Genomic DNA, 18,224 nt, shown 5'->3' on the forward strand with positions numbered 1-18,224 from the left:
CACCTTCGTCCCCTCTACTTCGCTTTTCCCCTGATGCTTCCCCTCTACCTTCATAAGACTTTCGGCGTGCTTCATAGGAACGAGTTATCACTGCACACATTTTCGATATTTCCTCATCAGTTTTGTCGATTGCCCTTTCCTTTTGACGCCGTCGGGAGGACCGACTCGATGGCTGCCCCATGTCCATGGAAAATTGCGTCGAGCCATCATGAATGAAATCCCCACCGGATTGGGTGCCAAGTGACGGGCCCCGACGTTGCATCTCTGCATCAAGACACGCCTCATCATCCGAATCTGGCGGTGGTTCGGTGGACGCGTGGTGGAGTGTGTCCATGGCAACGCTAGCACCAAAAATTGTACACAACTTTGCATATCGTGGACAGCCAGAGGTACGAAACTTCTTCAATTTTTGGTTGGCCTGGTCAAAAGGTCAATATCTATATATTAGAGAGTTGTTAAGGCGACAATAATTATCTAACTTTATAACATTGTTAATGGGATTATTGACAAATATTATAAAACCCATGGTTAGAGCTTCCTTACCCTAATGGCATTTGCCCAATGTTGGTCGCTCCCTAAAACCGTTTTGGTATTGGGGTCCCATCACATACCAGTTTGGTGCATCAGGTCAGTGAAAAGATGCTGCATTTGCTTCAGCCTATGTATTTTTCCTTTAACTTGGGTCGCATCATACGTCTTGGAGCCTAGAGATGTAAGGCGTGCAGCATAGTTTGTGTGGTCCCTAGCTGTGATCTTTCCAGCCCTCAGTGAACCGCTAAGGGTGTCAGCGTACATCATGTTAATGAACTTGTCCTTCATGTCGTCCCCCCATATTTCACGATCAACGTGTGAAAGTTCCGAATCGGTGTCCATGAAAAAATGCTAATAATATGACATTAGATATGGTTTGGAAACGAGGTAAGAAAACATATCTCGAAAATTTTGAAACAGAAAATTAAATAAAAACTGCTTTTTAGAGACGTGGGCCATACCTGGCGAGAGTAAGATAGTCGAGACGAGCGTAGGTAGTAACGCTAACAAATAAATAAGGTTGTTAAAAATTATTAGACAAATTATTAATAGTAGACAGCTTGGAAGTATGAGATGGCTGAGTGGCGAGGTAAAAAAGGATTTGAAGTATGAGACAAACATAGAAATAAAATTATACTAATAATCATTTGCATCTAAACGTTATGTGAAAATTTCCGACACTGGTTCATTAATTTTACAGCCTGATGATAATGTTTTGGTATCTATCTATATATTGAGACATCCATTTGGCTACTGTATGCACAAGGCCAACCAAATCAACATGCTAGCTTGTTCAATCATTATAACTAAACACTTTTAACCAATTATAACTAAAAAAAGAAAAACAACAAACCTATTTAACCAATCATTCTAGACATAAGAAAAGCAAATGCCTAGAGAAGAACAATAAAAAACTTTTAAAATAAATATATAAAAGAAGTGGGGCATGTATAAGAACATCAATAATATGAAACAATTGTTTCTAATTGACATTTAAATACAAAAATATATATAAATGAATCTGATTTTTTTTTTTAAATAAATGAATCTGATTGAATGTGTTAAGAAGCTAAAAAATTGTGAATTGCTTGTGTTTTTTTTTTCCAATTCCTTGTGATAAGAAGCTTGGGTTTTTTTTTTTTTTCCAATTCCTTGTGAATTCCTGATTTCCTGTTTGTGGTTGATTCCTGCAATTAATTTCTTGTTTACTCTAAAATTTCAGGGATTTGGGCAATTCTAATATCTCTGGGACTTTAGGTTCAGAGCTTGGCGAGCTCAAGCATCTACAGTACTTGTATGTATTGATATTCTCTTTTAGCATTTCCAAAAGTTGTTTTGAACTTTCATTTGTGTTGTGTCTGTTCACCGAGGTAAACTAAAGAAAAACAAAAGAACTTATATTTTGACTCTTATATATTCTATCGTGTTGCATAAGTTAGCTCAATTCGCATGATTAGATTGTTGGAAAATTAAACGCAGTCCCAATTTAGGGAAGAAATCTTAATATCAAGTTTCCCCTAGCTGACTATAATTATTAAATAAAGTAATTGACTAATTGGGTGTAAAATCTTTAATGGGCTGCAGGGAGCTTTATAGGAATGAGATAGGAGGTAAAATCCCAAAAGCATTGGGTAAGTTGAAGAATCTTGTCAGCATGGATTTGTATGAAAAAAGATTTGAAGGAGAAATCCCAAAATCTTTATCCAAGTTAAAGTCACTCAGATTTCTGTAAGTACCGGTATATTTCCATTGACTAGCTGGAAGATTTTGAACTTCACAATTTATTTTTTTGCATGATTATGTCATTTGATATGGTTTGAATTAATGATACAGACGGTTAAGCAACAACAAGCTGACAGGGTCAATCCCAAGGGAGCTCACCAACCTCTCTAACCTCAAAGTTTTGTAAGTTTGATTTTGGAAAAAGAAAAACCACAAAAAAAAAAAGAGTCTATTGATTTCCTAATTTCTGTTACTGATTGTATTAGTATACTTCCTGTTTTGAATTATTGATGCTTAGCGATGTTTCGAACAACAATCTATGTGGAACAGTTCCTGTAGATGGCCCTTTTGCCACATTCCCAATGGAAAGGTACCTACCATCACACTATTCCTTGACCAAATCAGATATATATACCAGGCTATTTACTTTTAATAGAGTACTTGGAGATCACAGTGATCTCCTAATTGCTTCTTTTCCCCCATCCAAGGCATGGAACAAATCATTGCCTAAAGGATAGCATGAAATGTCTCAAATAACCGAGTTTCCAAATGAGTTATATGTTGGGTTTGGTCATCTAGAGAATGTTAAGGTCCCATGTAAGGACATTAAAATGTGTATTCCCGACACTCACACATACATATATATGCCAGTGAGTAACTAAGACATCTGATTGATTGTGAATTGTAAAAATTAACATCCAAAAAATTCTTCATCTCCCAAAGTAGCTGTATTGACCACAGTTAAAATGGTGTTTATAGTAACAAGTTGCCTATTCCTATTCTTCTTGGCACTTATACAATGCCAACCAAATCAACTTGCTAACTTGTTCAATCATTATAACTAAACACATTTAACCAATTATAATTAAAAAAAAAAAAAAATTCAACAAGCCCATTTAACCAATTATCAAGACCAAATGGTTTTTATGAATAAAACAATGGGTATAAAATATCAAATTATTAACAAATCTTGCATCCAAAAGTTACACAGATTAGATAAATACATGCATAAATTAGAGTTCATAAACTGGAAAATTAAATAAGGGGGCAAACCAAAATTACCTGGTATGAGCGTGTCTTAGGGCCCTTTGTGCTCGACTTATGGAGGGTTCGGCCTCTAATGACAGATTTGGAGCAACGGGAGCAAGGCTTGCAGATCTTCATAGGGGTGGCTGCTTTCTGGTTATGAATGTCAATTTTATAGACCATTTTCCTCTATAAGAGACAACAAGGCTCAACACACGACTGCTTCTCCACTATTACAATGACAGGAGCTTATTAATTATGTTTCCAACGTCGGTCACTTCTTTCCGTCTTTCAGCTGCACAACATATCCTTTACACACACTGTCAAGATTTGGCACACAATTTGGTCACAATATAGGATGAATATTCTGAGCAACCATGTAGTAGAGATTCGCACGACAATGTGCAACAGAGTAGGAAAATCAATCGGCTTCAAGAACAGTGGCTTCTGATAAAATCAATCCGCTTCAAGAACAGTGGCTTCCGATGGACATACCCAAGCAAACAAAGAACCACCGTGGGGGGCTGGCTGAGAAATATAAGGGTTTGGAGGGTTCACTGTGATTCATCCAAAATACAGCAATGGTGGGTTTTTGGGTTTCTTTGGAGATGGCAGTAGATCGAGAATGAAGAAGGGATAAGAAGTGTGGAGTTGTGACTCTCTTTGATCAAGTCTTGTCCAGTCACCATCGAATTCGTGCTTCAATGGAGGAAAACGATGGGCCTCGTTCTGAAATTGCTTTTGACCGTTCGGGAAGAGGAAGATGTGAAAAAAAAAAAAAAAAAAAAAAGTATGGGAAGAGTTCGGTATACTTTCTTTATTTTTTTTCTGCAATGTTGTTGTGGTGTTCTTCCTCCAAGTAATGAGTATGGGAAGAGAAATATCAGGAAAAAAAAGTTTGAAAAGTGCTTTTTCAGAAATATCAGTAATGAGTACAGGAAGAGGAGTGCTTTTTGACCGTTTAGTGCACTTTACATTTTTTTTCTGCAGTGAAATATCATGTCATTGTACAGTATATTTAAAATATATTAATAGAGAGAGTAGTATTGAGATAAAAAGTGAGATTTGGAGAGATGAAAACTTGAGATATAAAATGAGTGTTTGTTTTTAGAGATCATTTTACCGTACGAAAACTTTGAAAAATTTTTAAAGTTTTGTGTTTTATCCCCATAAACAAACAAGGCCTTATTTGTTCTTGAGATCTCTTTCGGTGCTTGGCACTTGGGTTATTTGAGTGTAACCCATGTGAATCCCAAATAGAGATTCAACACCTTGACGTTTGTGGACGGGTGTTGCTTCATCTATCAATCTATGAGCAAGTTTGTTTCTCTTTTCCATTATTGAGTTTCAATCTTGTTATTTACTTATTATTTGCATTACTCTTTTTGCACTTAACATTATATCACACGCCCCATATCATCCCAATACACTAGATCTACTTTGCCAAGTAGATCTAGCCTTGTTGGATTATTCCCTTCATATTTCCTTCACTTCCATATCAATCCATCACCATATTATCATCCATATACCTTCCATAATCCTAGATCTAAACCCCTTTCATCATAAAGCCCTAGATCTACACTAGATCTAGTGCCTCTATATTTCCTACCATAAACCCTAACCTCCATAAGGATTTTCTATATTTTAGGAAATCTTAAACCCTAGCCTCACTTCCATAATTACCATAATACCACCCAAGAGGCGCTTACCATAGCCTAATCACACCATTCGGCTATCATCATACCATACCATACCATCATCATCCCATACACCATACCATCCCACCAAGATCCAATTCACAAACCACAGACACCCATCATCCATATTCACTAAATCTCATCACTCAAGTCTAGACTCAAGTAAGAAGGCGAGCAAGAAGGATAGGCTCATCGGTCATAGTTGGGTGAAGCGGATCTAGAGAACCATAGTGTTTAGGGACTAGACCGAGGTCCCTAACAAAACCTCACATGACCGAGTCTTTACTCGTCCATGGTTCTTTCCTTGCCCAGCCAGTGGGCCTAGGCCCAACACTCTTAATTATCAACCACTATATATATATGGAAAAATTTAATTGCAATCATAACTGTATACTAATATGTATCTTAATCTAATGTGATTAGTCAAAAAATAGATTTTATTGAAACCAATACTAATTTAAATTTTGAATATGAAGGAATCAATATTGTTATGTAGATTAGTACATGACTTTACTTATACGTAGCAAAACTCTATATATACATTGAGTGGAATATTGTTAACGAGGAATAATGGCCTTTTTACTTAAATGTGCATATACTTTATTATATACGCGGTCTCGTATAATTCTGAGATGTAGTAATATGGATGATCAAGATCAATATTTTGTATGTATATAATAAACATCCATTTGGGGTAGAATATATAGAAGAACGAACAAATTCCTTATAAGGAATTTGATGAATATAGTTGACAATCTCATCCATTAATTTGTAGGTATCTTTGAACAGGGTGGCTCCACAAAATTAATGAACCATATCGCACATATTATATGGAACTGATTCTCCATTAATATTAATGTATTTTATAATATAAATATATACTGATCATTTGGAATAGCACTACCAATTATCTAATTGCGCAACATTAATCGCATGCATATGTTAACTTGTAACAAATACCACCCTGACTTATTTTTAAATTATATGTTTCCTAAGATCCCTGATCAAGTTCTTATGCGAATTTGAGGATTTCAAGCAGGAGAAAAATAGGCAAATAAAGTAAATTTTATAATATTTATTGAGTATTTAATGTTACTTACAAAATTCATACACAAAGTAATAAATTTTGTTAGACTACTATATATATATATTTAGATAAGAACTTGAATGGATTTTTTTATGACCAAAAGCCAACATCTTGTCCATCCAAACTAATTAGATGATTCAAATGTGATAGAAAGTAGAGTATTAATTCTTATCATTCTCTCGTCATTTTATGATATGACATTAGATGATTAGAGACTATTTATTATATTTTAATTGTAAACCTATCATTTAATGACACATCATAAGATGATGAGAAAATGAATTATGAATAGATTTTTTCTAGAAAATATCATATTTATTAGGAGTGTAACCGGTCCGGTTTGGTCTGGTTTTGGACAAAATCTATGACCGAACCGATAGGTACTGGTTTTGCATTTTTCAAAACCGATTACGCACCGATTTTCCTCCTAAACCGGTATTCCGGTTTTACCAGTTTTCGGTTCGGTTTGGTCCGGTTTTCCGGTTTTAATAAAATAAAAATTTGTCATAAAAATTCTGTTTAAAATAAAATTGATTTAAAAAATTTTGTTTTATTAAAAATCTATTACCATTTACAAAAATCTGCTTTACAAAAAAATTCTGCTATATAAAAAAATTTTGCTATCAAAAATCTGCTTTATAAAAAAAATCTGCTATGTAAAAAAATTCTAATATAAAAAATCTGTTTTATAAAAAAAATCAGTTATATAAACAAAATTCTGCTATATAAAAAACTGCTATAAAATAAAAACTAAAATAAGAAATTTAGTGTAAAAAAAAATCTGCTATAATCCTATATTAGATGATTAGTATTAGTATATATATATTAGTATTAGTTATAGCTATATAATATATTAGACAATATAATAATATTAATATTAGACTATTAGTATAGTTATATATTAATATTAGTTTTGATGATTTAGTATAACTATATTAGTATAAGTATAACTATAGTTTATATTAGAATATTAGTATTAGTATATATGTGATTATTTTTTATGTGATTAAAAATTATATATAATATAAAACATATTATATATAATATTAATATATAAATAGTACCGGTCCGGTCTGGTCCAAAACTAACCGGAATTGAAATCGGACCGGTTCTGACCGGTTTTTCATTTATGGAAACCGGTTCCGGACCAAACCGGTCCAAAACCGGCACAACCGGTCCAGTCCGGTTCTGTCCGGTCTGGTTTTCCGGTTTACCAGATTTTTTTTACACCCCTAATATTTATAAAGTATCATATTTGAGTTTTGCAACGTACAAGCACAGTCGCATACTAATCTGCGTATCAATATTCATTCTTCATATTCAAAATTTAAATTAACATTATTTTTAATAAAATTTATTTTTTGACCAATCACATTAGATTGATACACATATTAATTATACTTGTAACTAGTTTTATCATATAATTTAGATCTGGTCAGTGGTCAACAGGGCTTAATGTTAGAGGAACAAAGAATATAGGAATGAGATCTAATTTGTTGTCCAATTCTTATTCTCTTTTTTATTTTGTTTCCTTTCAAACGAAGAAGCATCTTAGAATATTTCATATGGAAAAATCTTCTTATCATCCTCACACTTCACACACCATACTTATTTTAATTTTTTTTTTTATTTTTTCTATAATAAATATGTAGTGTGTGGATGGTAAATAGAATAATTTAGTTAGTTTAATAAGAATAAAATAAAATAAAAAATAAAAAAAATAAAAAATAATATTTTAATATATAAAATATGTGGTGTAGGATAATGTGTAGCATTTCTCATCCCATATATATGCGAATGATTTGTGAGCTACTTGGACTCCAAGTTGTTGGGAGCATTGTCACTTGCTTGCGCTTCGTCTTCACTCAGTGCCTCTTCCTCCTCGTGATTCGGTTTTTTTTTTTTTTTTTTTCAAGTGACTGTCAAATTACTTTAATACTAATTACAGCTACCACAACCATAAGTAAGAATGCAATTGCTCTATCGCTCTTCTGGCCCAATCTGCTACGTCGGATGCACAATGGGCCGCAAACCCGAGGGTTTGAGATGTGCAACCACAATCTTCTCACCTACCCCACCATCATCGGCATCCTCACCCGGGCCCGCCTCAAGGCCCTTGCCAGGCTTCATTCGGGCCGCCATTCGAAGAAGATAACTTCGTATCAAAGCCAGTGAAGGCGTTTGAGAGCCTTGTTAAGACGTGTATATGGTGTGGGTCTGCTCCTTGTGTTTGATTTTGTTGGTTCAAGCTTGTTTGGAGATTGCCATTGAGATTGTGAGAATGTGAAGGTCAAGTGGGATTAGCTTGAAAGGCTGAAAGTTAGTTCCTTGAATTCTTTGATTTCGTGGCTTTAGAGGTGTGGAGGTGGGTACGCCGGGTACGAGGTTTATAGGGACTTTTTGGGTTAGTGTGCGATGAATTTGAGGGCAATGCGAAAAGGGCTTTTACAGTTGGGCCAATGTGCATACTTTTAATGCGTTAATGGGGAATTTTTATCAGCTTGGTTTGGCTGAGAAGGTGGAGATGATTTGGAATGAAATGGGGGGATTTGGTTGTGTTCCAAATGGTCGTTGGTATTAGCGTTTTGATAGCAGCCTATTGCGAGGAAGAGAGAGGATGATTGAGGCTGAGGAGTTGTGGAAGGAGATGGAGGCTGATGTTGTGGCTTATAATACTACTAGTGGTAAGGTTTTGTTAGATTTGAGAGATTGAGAAAGCTGAAGAATTTTTCAGAGAAATGGGATTGAATGGCGTGGGTGTTGGTTGTGTGACTTATAAGCACCTTGACCATGGGTATCGTAGAGTTGGGTAACGTTGCATGTGTATTAAGGATGTTTATAGAAAGGGTTTTAGGCCAGAGGCTTCAACGTACGGTTGAGCTGGTGCTTCTGGACTGACTTTAGGGGTAGGGTTTATGAAGCTTTGGAGATTTTTGAGGGATGGAGCAGAGAATTTTGATTTGATACCAAAGGACACTAGCAAAAGGTAAGAGTTACGAGGTTTTGATAAAGGGGTGTGAGAAGGGGAGGATGGAGGACTTGATTTGGTCATTTCACGTGATCAGCAATTTTCCTGGTAAGCACTCTACAATCTTTATGTACCATAAATGTTCGACAACATTTTACAATTTGTAATTGTACCACTGAGAACTTCCATCCATTAAAACTCGGACTCTATTTATGTACAAGATTCAGAGTTGGAAGAATCAAGATTCTAGTGACAAAATCACAAGGAGGGGAGTAACCAGAGATTGAATAGAGCTGAAGCCAGAGACAGAAGCCATGACAAGAAAGCCATGGCAGCTGATATCTGATATCTGCTGCAAAACTTTGGTGGGCAATATGCCCCATTATTACACTGGAGGAGAAAGTCCACAACACTAACTGTTGAGCAAGCTGCAGCCAGTGTGAGAACGGATAATACCTGTTATGAGATATAACGAGTTAGTATCAAATTGTAACCTAGTTTCTATCTTATGAGACCTCGCAAATTATTCAAATGCTGCATACCCAATCTCCTACGATAATGATCAGCAGTATACCCGGCTGCCGGATAGAGCATTTAACCAGAACAGCGTATCCATCCACCAGGGCTAAAGTGAAACTCCAGGGTATAACCAAACCCATGATTGTTACCAAGTAGCTGTAACATTTGTATATCATATGAAGATTCAAATTAGTAATTACATAAGAAACAGCAAGAAATTGGTAGTATACTGTTCCAAAATGTATTCCTATGTTCTTGCTCATCATCGTTCAGAGCTGGAAAAAAATATGCTGCTATCTGCTATCCCGGAAGACTCTTTAAAGGATTTTCAAGTGCCTGTAATTTATAAATTGCTTTTCTAAGTTTTAGGACCTGTTACTTGCTTGGAGAATCACTGGATTCATTGCAGATATTTTCACCTGTTTATCTTCTAGAGCTAATGGAAGAAGATAATGGGACTGGAAACATTAAACTTGAAACAGACAATGAGAAATGAGTTATCCAGTCGATGTAATCAGAACAAAAGGAGATGGAAGACAAAGGGAATATAGAAGATTCTGAGGCAATCACCTGCGACCAGTGAATATAATTCACCAGATGGATCGTCAACCATGTTGGTTTGCTGATGTAAAATGTCTAAGCCAACAGTTGGTGGCTAGGTGCTCACAAAGGGATCCCAATAGAATCGAATGAAACCATAATCCTAGCAAGTCAAATTAGCACTAAACTAAGAGGTTGTCAAACTTTTCTTAAAAGCGATAGGATGCAGAAAGAACCATTCCAAATCAAGATCTTTATGTTAAGGCTAAGCATTCGAATGTGCCCTGCTTTCGTACGTGGTCAAACCAAATTAACCAATGGTTCAAATTTCCAAATTTCTTTTGGAAACAGTGTCTTTTGGGGAAGGTTATCCGTCATTGGATTGACCAAAGCTCTAAGTTAAGCAAGAATGATAAGACTGGCAATGTACTTGTAGCCTGGATAACAGCAGAAAATTTAAAAAATCATTAGAAAGCTGCTCAAACTGATGGTTGATATTGATCGACCTTTTTTTATCAGCACCCCTCACTCGTAGAACTTTGGCATTAAAATCTGGCAACACCATAAATCTAAGGAATATAGTTTATCATTTATAATTGAAAATGTCTCATTCCGGGAGAGGATTCTGAAAATTAGGGAAGACAAACTAAAAGGCACCATTCACCTACTGTTAAAGGAGTAAGATCAATGGTACAGAAAAACTAAAAGCACCCTTTTTTATTCTTCCCACTAGCAACCATTTCCAGAAAGCAGGGTTCATCGATGGATAGCTCGATATTATCAAGAGAGTTTCCAAGGTTATATAATTGGGGAAAAGAAAAGTTGGGGAAAGAAACAAAGTAGATAAGAGTGTGTTTAGATTACTTACAGTAAGAACCCGAGTATGAACTGAAGATATATTTCACATGGGTAGTGCAGATTGAGACGAAAAAAAGAACAATAAAAAATATAGAAAGAGGTACTTAATAGAGAAACCAAAAGAAAAATTACCAGAAAGCGGTGTAGCTGTAGAATTCGACACCCAAAGACATGAAAAGTAGAGAGGCAGCGGAAAAGATAGTCTGGCCCAATCTCAAAGAAAAGCTGGTGCTGGTCCCCAGAGAGCCAGGTACCTCATCCATGGGTATGGCCTTGTTGCATGGGATCTGCCTCTTCTATATCTGGTTTTGCCTCTTCCCTTAAATAGGCTCACCACTTTGTCTTCCAATTCCCACCCATAAACACCCCAAGCTTGTCATTCTTGTTTTGAAGTGGGACTTTGATGACAACAAAAACAAGAGGTATAGGATTAATGATGAACATGATCTCACAATTCCTAAGAAATGCGCAACATTCTTGGCCTTTACTTTTCTCTTCTATGAGAGCATCAGAATTTTGCAAATGAAGGAAGAAAATGATGTGGAAGAAGTGATGGTGTGAGGAAACGTCGACTTTACTTCACGGCAACAAAGACTTCTCTCTCTCTCTCTCTCTCTCTGACATACAAACACAGTTGACAGCAGTTTTCCGGCAAGTTTTCAGGTGGGAGTTTCGACTCGTGTAAAGCTTTTTGGTGTTTATGTTGATTGAATGATGTAGCTTAATTATATGTGGGGATTTGAAACTTCTAGCTTTCCACTGTAATTGGGTGGCAAGTCTGGTTGGAGAGATTGTGTTGTGGCTTGGGATTCAGTAATGAGTTGGCTTATGCTTTTTCATTTTTGTGATCTTGGTACTCTTTAATTATCATGCTCTAGCTCCCTCCTTCAAGTTAAGAGGTTGCTTTTCAACAGCCATAGGTTAGTACCACTTATTTTCTTTTTTGCCTAATTTTACCTGCACCAATCAGATAAAATATTTTTGTCCCATGGATTCACAATGGCATAACTTGAATGTATGATAATCAAATAGGAGAGAGGTAAGATCAATCGGCGTTTATAACTAACACCTCGACAAATGATTTTACTGACTAAGTTATTCTATTTATAAGTCAGTACGCAAGACAATTTATATCACTTTATACATTATGATTAAACAATGTCCATATAATAAAACCTCTTAATTACTTGCCTAATCCTATTTCTCCTATTAATTATGTTTAATGATCAGTAAGAAAATGGGAGGTATCATGGGTATGAGGCCAACTGGATGGCATTTGAAATGTTTTTATACATAAAGAAGCATAAATCTCAGTCAAATTAATACATGAATGACCATAGGAAAATATAAGCCAATGCTTCTAAAGTTTAAAGGGATGGCTGCGGGTTTGCCACGTGTCAAGACAGGAAGGTTCCCATGTTAATGCGGAAGTGAAATGTCATAGGCTTGTCCCCTCCTAGAGATAAATGAATTGTTTCATTAGTATCCACTGGACCACTCTGGATAGAAGGCTTATTGTCACACGCCCAAGGATTAATACAGTGCTTACCACCAAATAACAAAGTAGACCCAATGAAATATCATCCATAAGATAATATGGACCGACTTTTCCTGTAGATAATAGATAGGCTTAAACAAGTATGATCTACTGGGAGGAAACGCTGGCCATACAATAATATTCCACGAATTAAAACAGAGAGAGAGAGAGAGAGAGAGAGAGAGAGAGGGCAATTTTTCCATTGGCCTGATTTTTCCATCGCAGGCCAATTTCTATCTTCCCAACTGACTGCGAACCAGAAAAAGTTTAGTAGTAGTAGTAAAGGTACACAAATGTACTGATTTTCCTTAAAAAGGGTGAAACCATGAATTAATTTGAAATCATAGACTTGAGCAATGGGAAGCTCTGGAAATTTGAAAAGAAAGAAGAGGCTACTTCACTTCTATGGTAATTTTGGAAATACATTAGATTTCGATAGAGTAGGCATATCATGATCTCTCTCTCGATTGATCGGAAATCAGAAAGTTTTTGAAGCCTAAAACCCCTTTGATTTTTCGGCCCAAAAACCTTTGTTATAATTATAAAGCTCTCAAGGTTGGGCCCTGCCTTAATCGGCCCAGCCTCCCCTGGGCAAACTACAGGCAGTGTTCACTGACCTTGCCTCTCCATGTACTGCATGTCATTCATCTGCCTATTTTCTTATTGTTTATTTATTTATTTATTTTTGTGGGTGAATCTAAAGTTCATATGTGACCATTCCAGTCGCTAGCAATAGCTCCACAATTCTGAAAACCGATATGCTTTAGCAGGGACTCGACAGCACAATTCTCCCACTATAAAATCTTCAACCTATCTTGAGCCTCCAGACTTCGCCACTAAAGAATTCCCAAATATGTTTCGGTGGCCATGGTCCATGCTCCATGATGATTGATGGATACTTCCATTAGCCACCTGCCCATAAATTGATATTATCCAACAAAAATCACTCTGGTTACTCAATTTCTGCAGTTTCTTCTTTTTCTTTTCTAGTTAACGTACTGATTTGTTATTTATTAACAGATCTGGGAAGGAATCTTTTTATTTATTATTATTGAATAATAGTTTTGAAAGCCAGGATGATTTTGAACAGAACAACATTTAAGAATCCATATCGGATCACGTCATTAAGGCAATTACGGCATCTTGACAAATCTATTAGACTTTTGACTTAGGACATCGCGCTGCATTAGCATAGCCCCCACAAGATTTTTCCGTCCCATCTTATTGCCCGACAGAGGGACAATAAATGGTGCCGGAGAAACCCAAAAAATAAATAATAAAAATGTGGGTCACTCCCGCATAACATAAAGGCTCCTAAAATTCACGAGGGACGCAGCCAAACCACGTTACGTCGTTACCAGTTTGCCACAGACAAGCATGAACGAATTCACCGCCGTAACGCCCACAAGCTGCGAGTATCCTGATGGCACGCGCCACCGTAAATGACGTGGCTAAGTTTTAATAAAAGTGTGTGTACTTGTACCTGACAAGTAAATTCACCAACGTTGACGTGTTGCCTCCCGCTAACCATTCGACGAAAACAGTGAAGACACGGACAAATCCAGTCAACCCCGTAACATTAAACATTAAACTCTCCCGAGAGTATCAACACTCTTACCCCCATTAAACCCACCGTCAGTCCACTCATTCAACCACACCATCGTTTCCACGATCGTGCCGATCACGATGATGATGGTTCCGGCCGAATCACCTGTTCATGTTGATCATCCGTCGGCCCCGTCTCCTGCCCCCTCCACCGCCACCACTGCTACTGCTCTCGTCAACCAATCAATGTCCCCCCCGCCCAGACTGCCGCTACAGTTCAGTCCGCCGTTGATCGCGATGGTGGTGGTGGTAGCCGCTGCTTTCATCGTCGTTACCTACTCCCGCCTCATCTCGCGCCACGTCGTTCCGTCAATCATCCGTATCATCCGCCGATGTAGGCAGTGGCGGCGCCGACGTGGGGCCCGGTCTTTCCTTCCTTCCTCCTCGGGGGACCTGGACTCGTTGCCCTACGACTCGCCCTTCTTCGAGGCAAGCGACGGTTTTCACGTTTATTCCCCGTTTGGTCTGGACGAGTCCATCATCAAGACCATCCCGCTCTCAATCTATACTTCCAAATCCAACAGAGAGCGCCGTGACTGCGTAGTATGCCTCCTGGAGTTCGAAGACGGCGACTACGTCCGTACGCTCCCGTTCTGTTCCCACGCGTTCCACGTGGATTGCATTGATATCTGGCTCAGGTCTCACGCTAACTGTCCCCTCTGCCGCGCCGGAATATTCCGTTCGGAGTCTCCGTTTATTCCACTGATGGCAGCCAGAATCAGACCGAGCCTCGACGAAACGATCTTACGTAGCATGACGCTTGAGCCTCTCACCGAAGCTTTGCCAGAGTCTCACAGCTCAGTCTCGGAGATAACGCAGTGCATCGAAGAGCAGTCACCGACGAGGAACAATAACTACAATTACAACCACAACTCGGAGGATAGATTCAACGGCCGAGATTTCTTGTTGAAACGGTCGTACTCGTTCGGATTTGAAAGGAGTATGACATCTGAGAGGATGGTCATGGAACCAGCAACAGCTTCACCCTGGCGGTACCGGAGAGGAAGCTTCTGGAACAAACGGATGTCGCCTTTCGGATCGTTGACGAAACCTCGGGTTTTCTCTTTCAGGTACTACAGAGGAATGAAGTCGCCGTTCTTTAGACGGAGGGGATTGTTTCCATTATCGGAGTCGAGGGTGAGGTTTACGGGCTCAGGAGGAGTTGGAGGAGGAGGAGGGTGGTCATCGAGGAGGAGCAAGTCGATGACGAGCCCGATGTTTATGAGGTCGTCGGGGGCAGGAGCGTTCTCGTCGAGCCGGCTGAGGTGTGGGGATCCCGAGGCGCTGCTGTCACCGGAAAGGTTCAACGGGAGGAGGTAGCAAGAGCGGGGAAAAGGACACGTGGAAGGGATGAACGGTCGGAGATGGAGAAATGCAAAGCGATGGGGACAGAGAGTATTAATTGAGGGGGTGGGGGGGGGGAAGAAGAGAGCGTTTAATGAGGCGGTCTGGCAATTTGTAGAAACTCATTAATTTACTGGGCTGAACATTTATTACAAAATTGACGAGACCTAAATATTTAAGGGCTCTCTCTCTCTCTCTCTGGGAGCGTGGGAACGACTTATTGGGACGGGGGGGAGTTGTGCGCGTTTCGGAAGCCCTTCCATTGGGGTTTTTCTTTCTTTCCTTCGGATTTACCGACACAAGTTACTCAACCCATGTGGAAGGATGGAGGCGAGGCTGCTCAATTATTTGGTGATGTGGGCGCACGGCCTACCACCGGTCCATCCTACATCCTCGATCTGCCTACAAGTCAAGAATCAGAGTAAATATTCCATGTTGATGTGTAGGAGACTTTACTCTCATCATGTCCGGAAATAACTATTATTTGCTCTAAAATGAGATTTTAGTAGACTTTAATTGTTATTCTGGTTGTTCTTTTTAGAGTATATGCATTGATTTGTATTTCATTTTTTTTAGTGCCAAACTTGCGAGACGTATACTATCTATGATCTTACATTTTTTGAGACTGAAAAATTATTGCCCTTACTATAATGGGACTCCAATTGCGCAGAGAGAGAGAGAGAGTGCAGAAGGTAATAATTGATATTGGGCTCCTACTGGAGAGGCTCCTTAACCCCGATCCATCCTGTCTTAGGCCGCCCCAAGCCCATTTTTAAGCATTAATATGAGAGCCTCATGATGCCTAATGAAGCTGTTCAAATGGGCCCAGATGAAAACCCAACCCCTATCCTATCCTACTCCTAGTCTCGCTAAATCTCTAGCCCCACCCATATCATCAGCACCGTTGGGCCAACCCATGTGCCATGAAATATATGGCTCTTGTCTCTAACCCTTCCCTCTTAAAACAGCCACAAATAAAAAAACACAATCCAAACATCGATTACAAATACATTACTTGACTCATACATTAAAAATAAAAAAAATAAATGGGTTGGTTGTTTTGTTTGGCGTGGTGGCACAACCAACATGTCGCTTTTAATAACTCTTAAAAGTAGTTGAATTTATTTGAAAAACATGTATATATGTGTGTGTATATTATTTATAATGGGATTGGTTACCAAGAAGGGAGGCTTTTGAATGGACAGGTATTAGATGAGTTTGAGAGGAAAATGCAAAAAAGGCCGTCTCTCATTATGTAGCCTACTAAGTAGATAGATATAGACTTTAATGTCTTTAGTTCAAACCGATGGTGTGAAACTTGCATTAATATGGTTGCATGCATGTCTTTGTCTCTGGTTTGCTTGACCATTTATTTTCTTTTATTGAAAATAAATTTTTTATTTAATTCACTTTTGGTATTTGGAGCTCATGTTGTCAACCAGGTGGTGCACCCACTAATGAATCTTTGGACATTAGTTTTAAGGTCTGATAGCTTTTCCAAATGTCAAAAGACAAATGATATTAGCACAACCACATATTGGACTACGAAGACTCTTCACCCTTTTTTTTCCATTTTTTGGTTTTTATATACTTTTGTATTTAAGTTAGTCTATTATAAAATGAGTTATTTTTCATATAATCATTTTTATGTAATTTTTACGTGCTCTACTGATATAATTGGTTAAAATTTTTATTTTATATTAAAATAATAATACAACCAATTATATCAAGAGTGTACAATGAGTATAAAAAGTTGACTTTATATAAAATTTTTATTAGCAAAATTTATATGTAAAATAAACCATCTACATCATTTAAATTATCATATTTAATCTTTTAAATTTACTTTATTAGATATATTATCCTCATATCTTATAAAGAAAAGTTTTCTTTCATTTTTCGTACCCAACACTACCTGTATCTGGGTTGTTTAATTTCTTGAGTAGAAAAGCCACCCACTTGCCAAATAGCCTGTACTACACGCAACTGCAAACGGCCAAACATTATCCGACATCCGTATCTTAAGATTTTCCGTCAATTCGGTACTTTGCTTCAGAAATTTGTCCTAACATAAACTTCCACCAGAAACCCTTTCCATTAAAATCCGAGAAACCATTGTCCTGACTTAATAGAGATAAAATCGAGACAATATTAAATGTTTTAATTTCAAGAAAAAAAATACGTTATTAGATATTCCACGTGATATAATTAATTGAAAATATAAATTCTAAATTTTAAATATTATAAATTATTTATTTTATTTTTTAAAAAAATCTTGCTCGGCTAAGTCCAAGTGTGTTTACGTATCGTTCTTGTTAGTACGGAACTTTTTAAAAATTAAAGCTGCGTTTGAGCGCTGAGGTGGAGATTTTAAAACATCTCAATTGATATCTAAATAATAATATTTTATAAATCGTATTAAAATATATTTAAATGTATTAAATAGATTGATATATATTTAAATTTTTATGATAATTTAAAAAAAATAACAATTCGTGTAAATAATTTAAAATGATTATGACAGTGGAAATATAATAGAGTGTATATACAGGAGGAGCATTTATTGGAATATTTACTACATAATCAATCATGTGTCCTAGCTAGTTGTTCTTCTGTAGTATAATTGACTGTGTAGCACATGCACTGCATTTAAGGCGGAATTGTTGGTTTATCATCCATGGAATAATTAAAATATCTTTCTTGGTGTATTAATCTTAAATATCAATTAATTATTGTTGCATTTTTTGGACCACTCAAACTTTGATTATGTCTTTAATTATTGAGTAGTAT

At 37.2% G+C, this 18,224-nt stretch overlaps 3 protein-coding genes and 1 long non-coding RNA gene across 4 annotated transcripts; 3 read left to right on the forward strand and 1 right to left on the reverse strand.

The window, feature by feature from the left end:
* Window positions 1–1,099: 1,099 nt before the first annotated feature.
* On the forward strand, window positions 1,100–2,897 carry LOC122312790 (leucine-rich repeat protein 2-like). Its single transcript, XM_043127443.1, has 5 exons — window positions 1,100–1,137; window positions 1,754–1,825; window positions 2,116–2,259; window positions 2,365–2,436; window positions 2,552–2,897. The coding sequence occupies exons 1-5, from the start codon at window positions 1,100–1,102 to the stop codon at window positions 2,769–2,771; spliced, it is 546 nt and encodes a 181-aa protein (XP_042983377.1). The 3' UTR covers window positions 2,772–2,897.
* A 5,138-nt stretch (window positions 2,898–8,035) lies between these two features.
* Window positions 8,036–9,875, forward strand: LOC122313183. The gene is made up of 2 exons (XR_006243312.1): window positions 8,036–9,139; window positions 9,253–9,875. It is a non-coding gene; the product is annotated as an uncharacterized LOC122313183 (long non-coding RNA).
* Window positions 9,199–12,066, reverse strand: LOC122313182 (CASP-like protein 5C1). Its single transcript, XM_043127957.1, has 3 exons — window positions 11,081–12,066; window positions 9,574–9,706; window positions 9,199–9,487 (listed from the first exon to the last, which is right to left on the reverse strand). The coding sequence occupies exons 1-3, from the start codon at window positions 11,209–11,211 to the stop codon at window positions 9,290–9,292; spliced, it is 462 nt and encodes a 153-aa protein (XP_042983891.1). The 5' UTR covers window positions 11,212–12,066; the 3' UTR covers window positions 9,199–9,289.
* Window positions 12,067–13,752: 1,686 nt separating this feature from the next.
* LOC122313181 (RING-H2 finger protein ATL65) lies at window positions 13,753–16,009 on the forward strand. The gene has a single exon (XM_043127956.1). It carries the CDS (start codon window positions 14,172–14,174, stop codon window positions 15,408–15,410), a length of 1,239 nt encoding a protein of 412 aa, XP_042983890.1. The 5' UTR covers window positions 13,753–14,171; the 3' UTR covers window positions 15,411–16,009.
* The last annotated feature ends 2,215 nt before the right edge of the window (window positions 16,010–18,224 follow it).

This window comes from Carya illinoinensis, chromosome 6, assembly GCF_018687715.1.
Source record: "Carya illinoinensis cultivar Pawnee chromosome 6, C.illinoinensisPawnee_v1, whole genome shotgun sequence".
Taxonomy (NCBI): domain Eukaryota; kingdom Viridiplantae; phylum Streptophyta; class Magnoliopsida; order Fagales; family Juglandaceae; genus Carya; species Carya illinoinensis.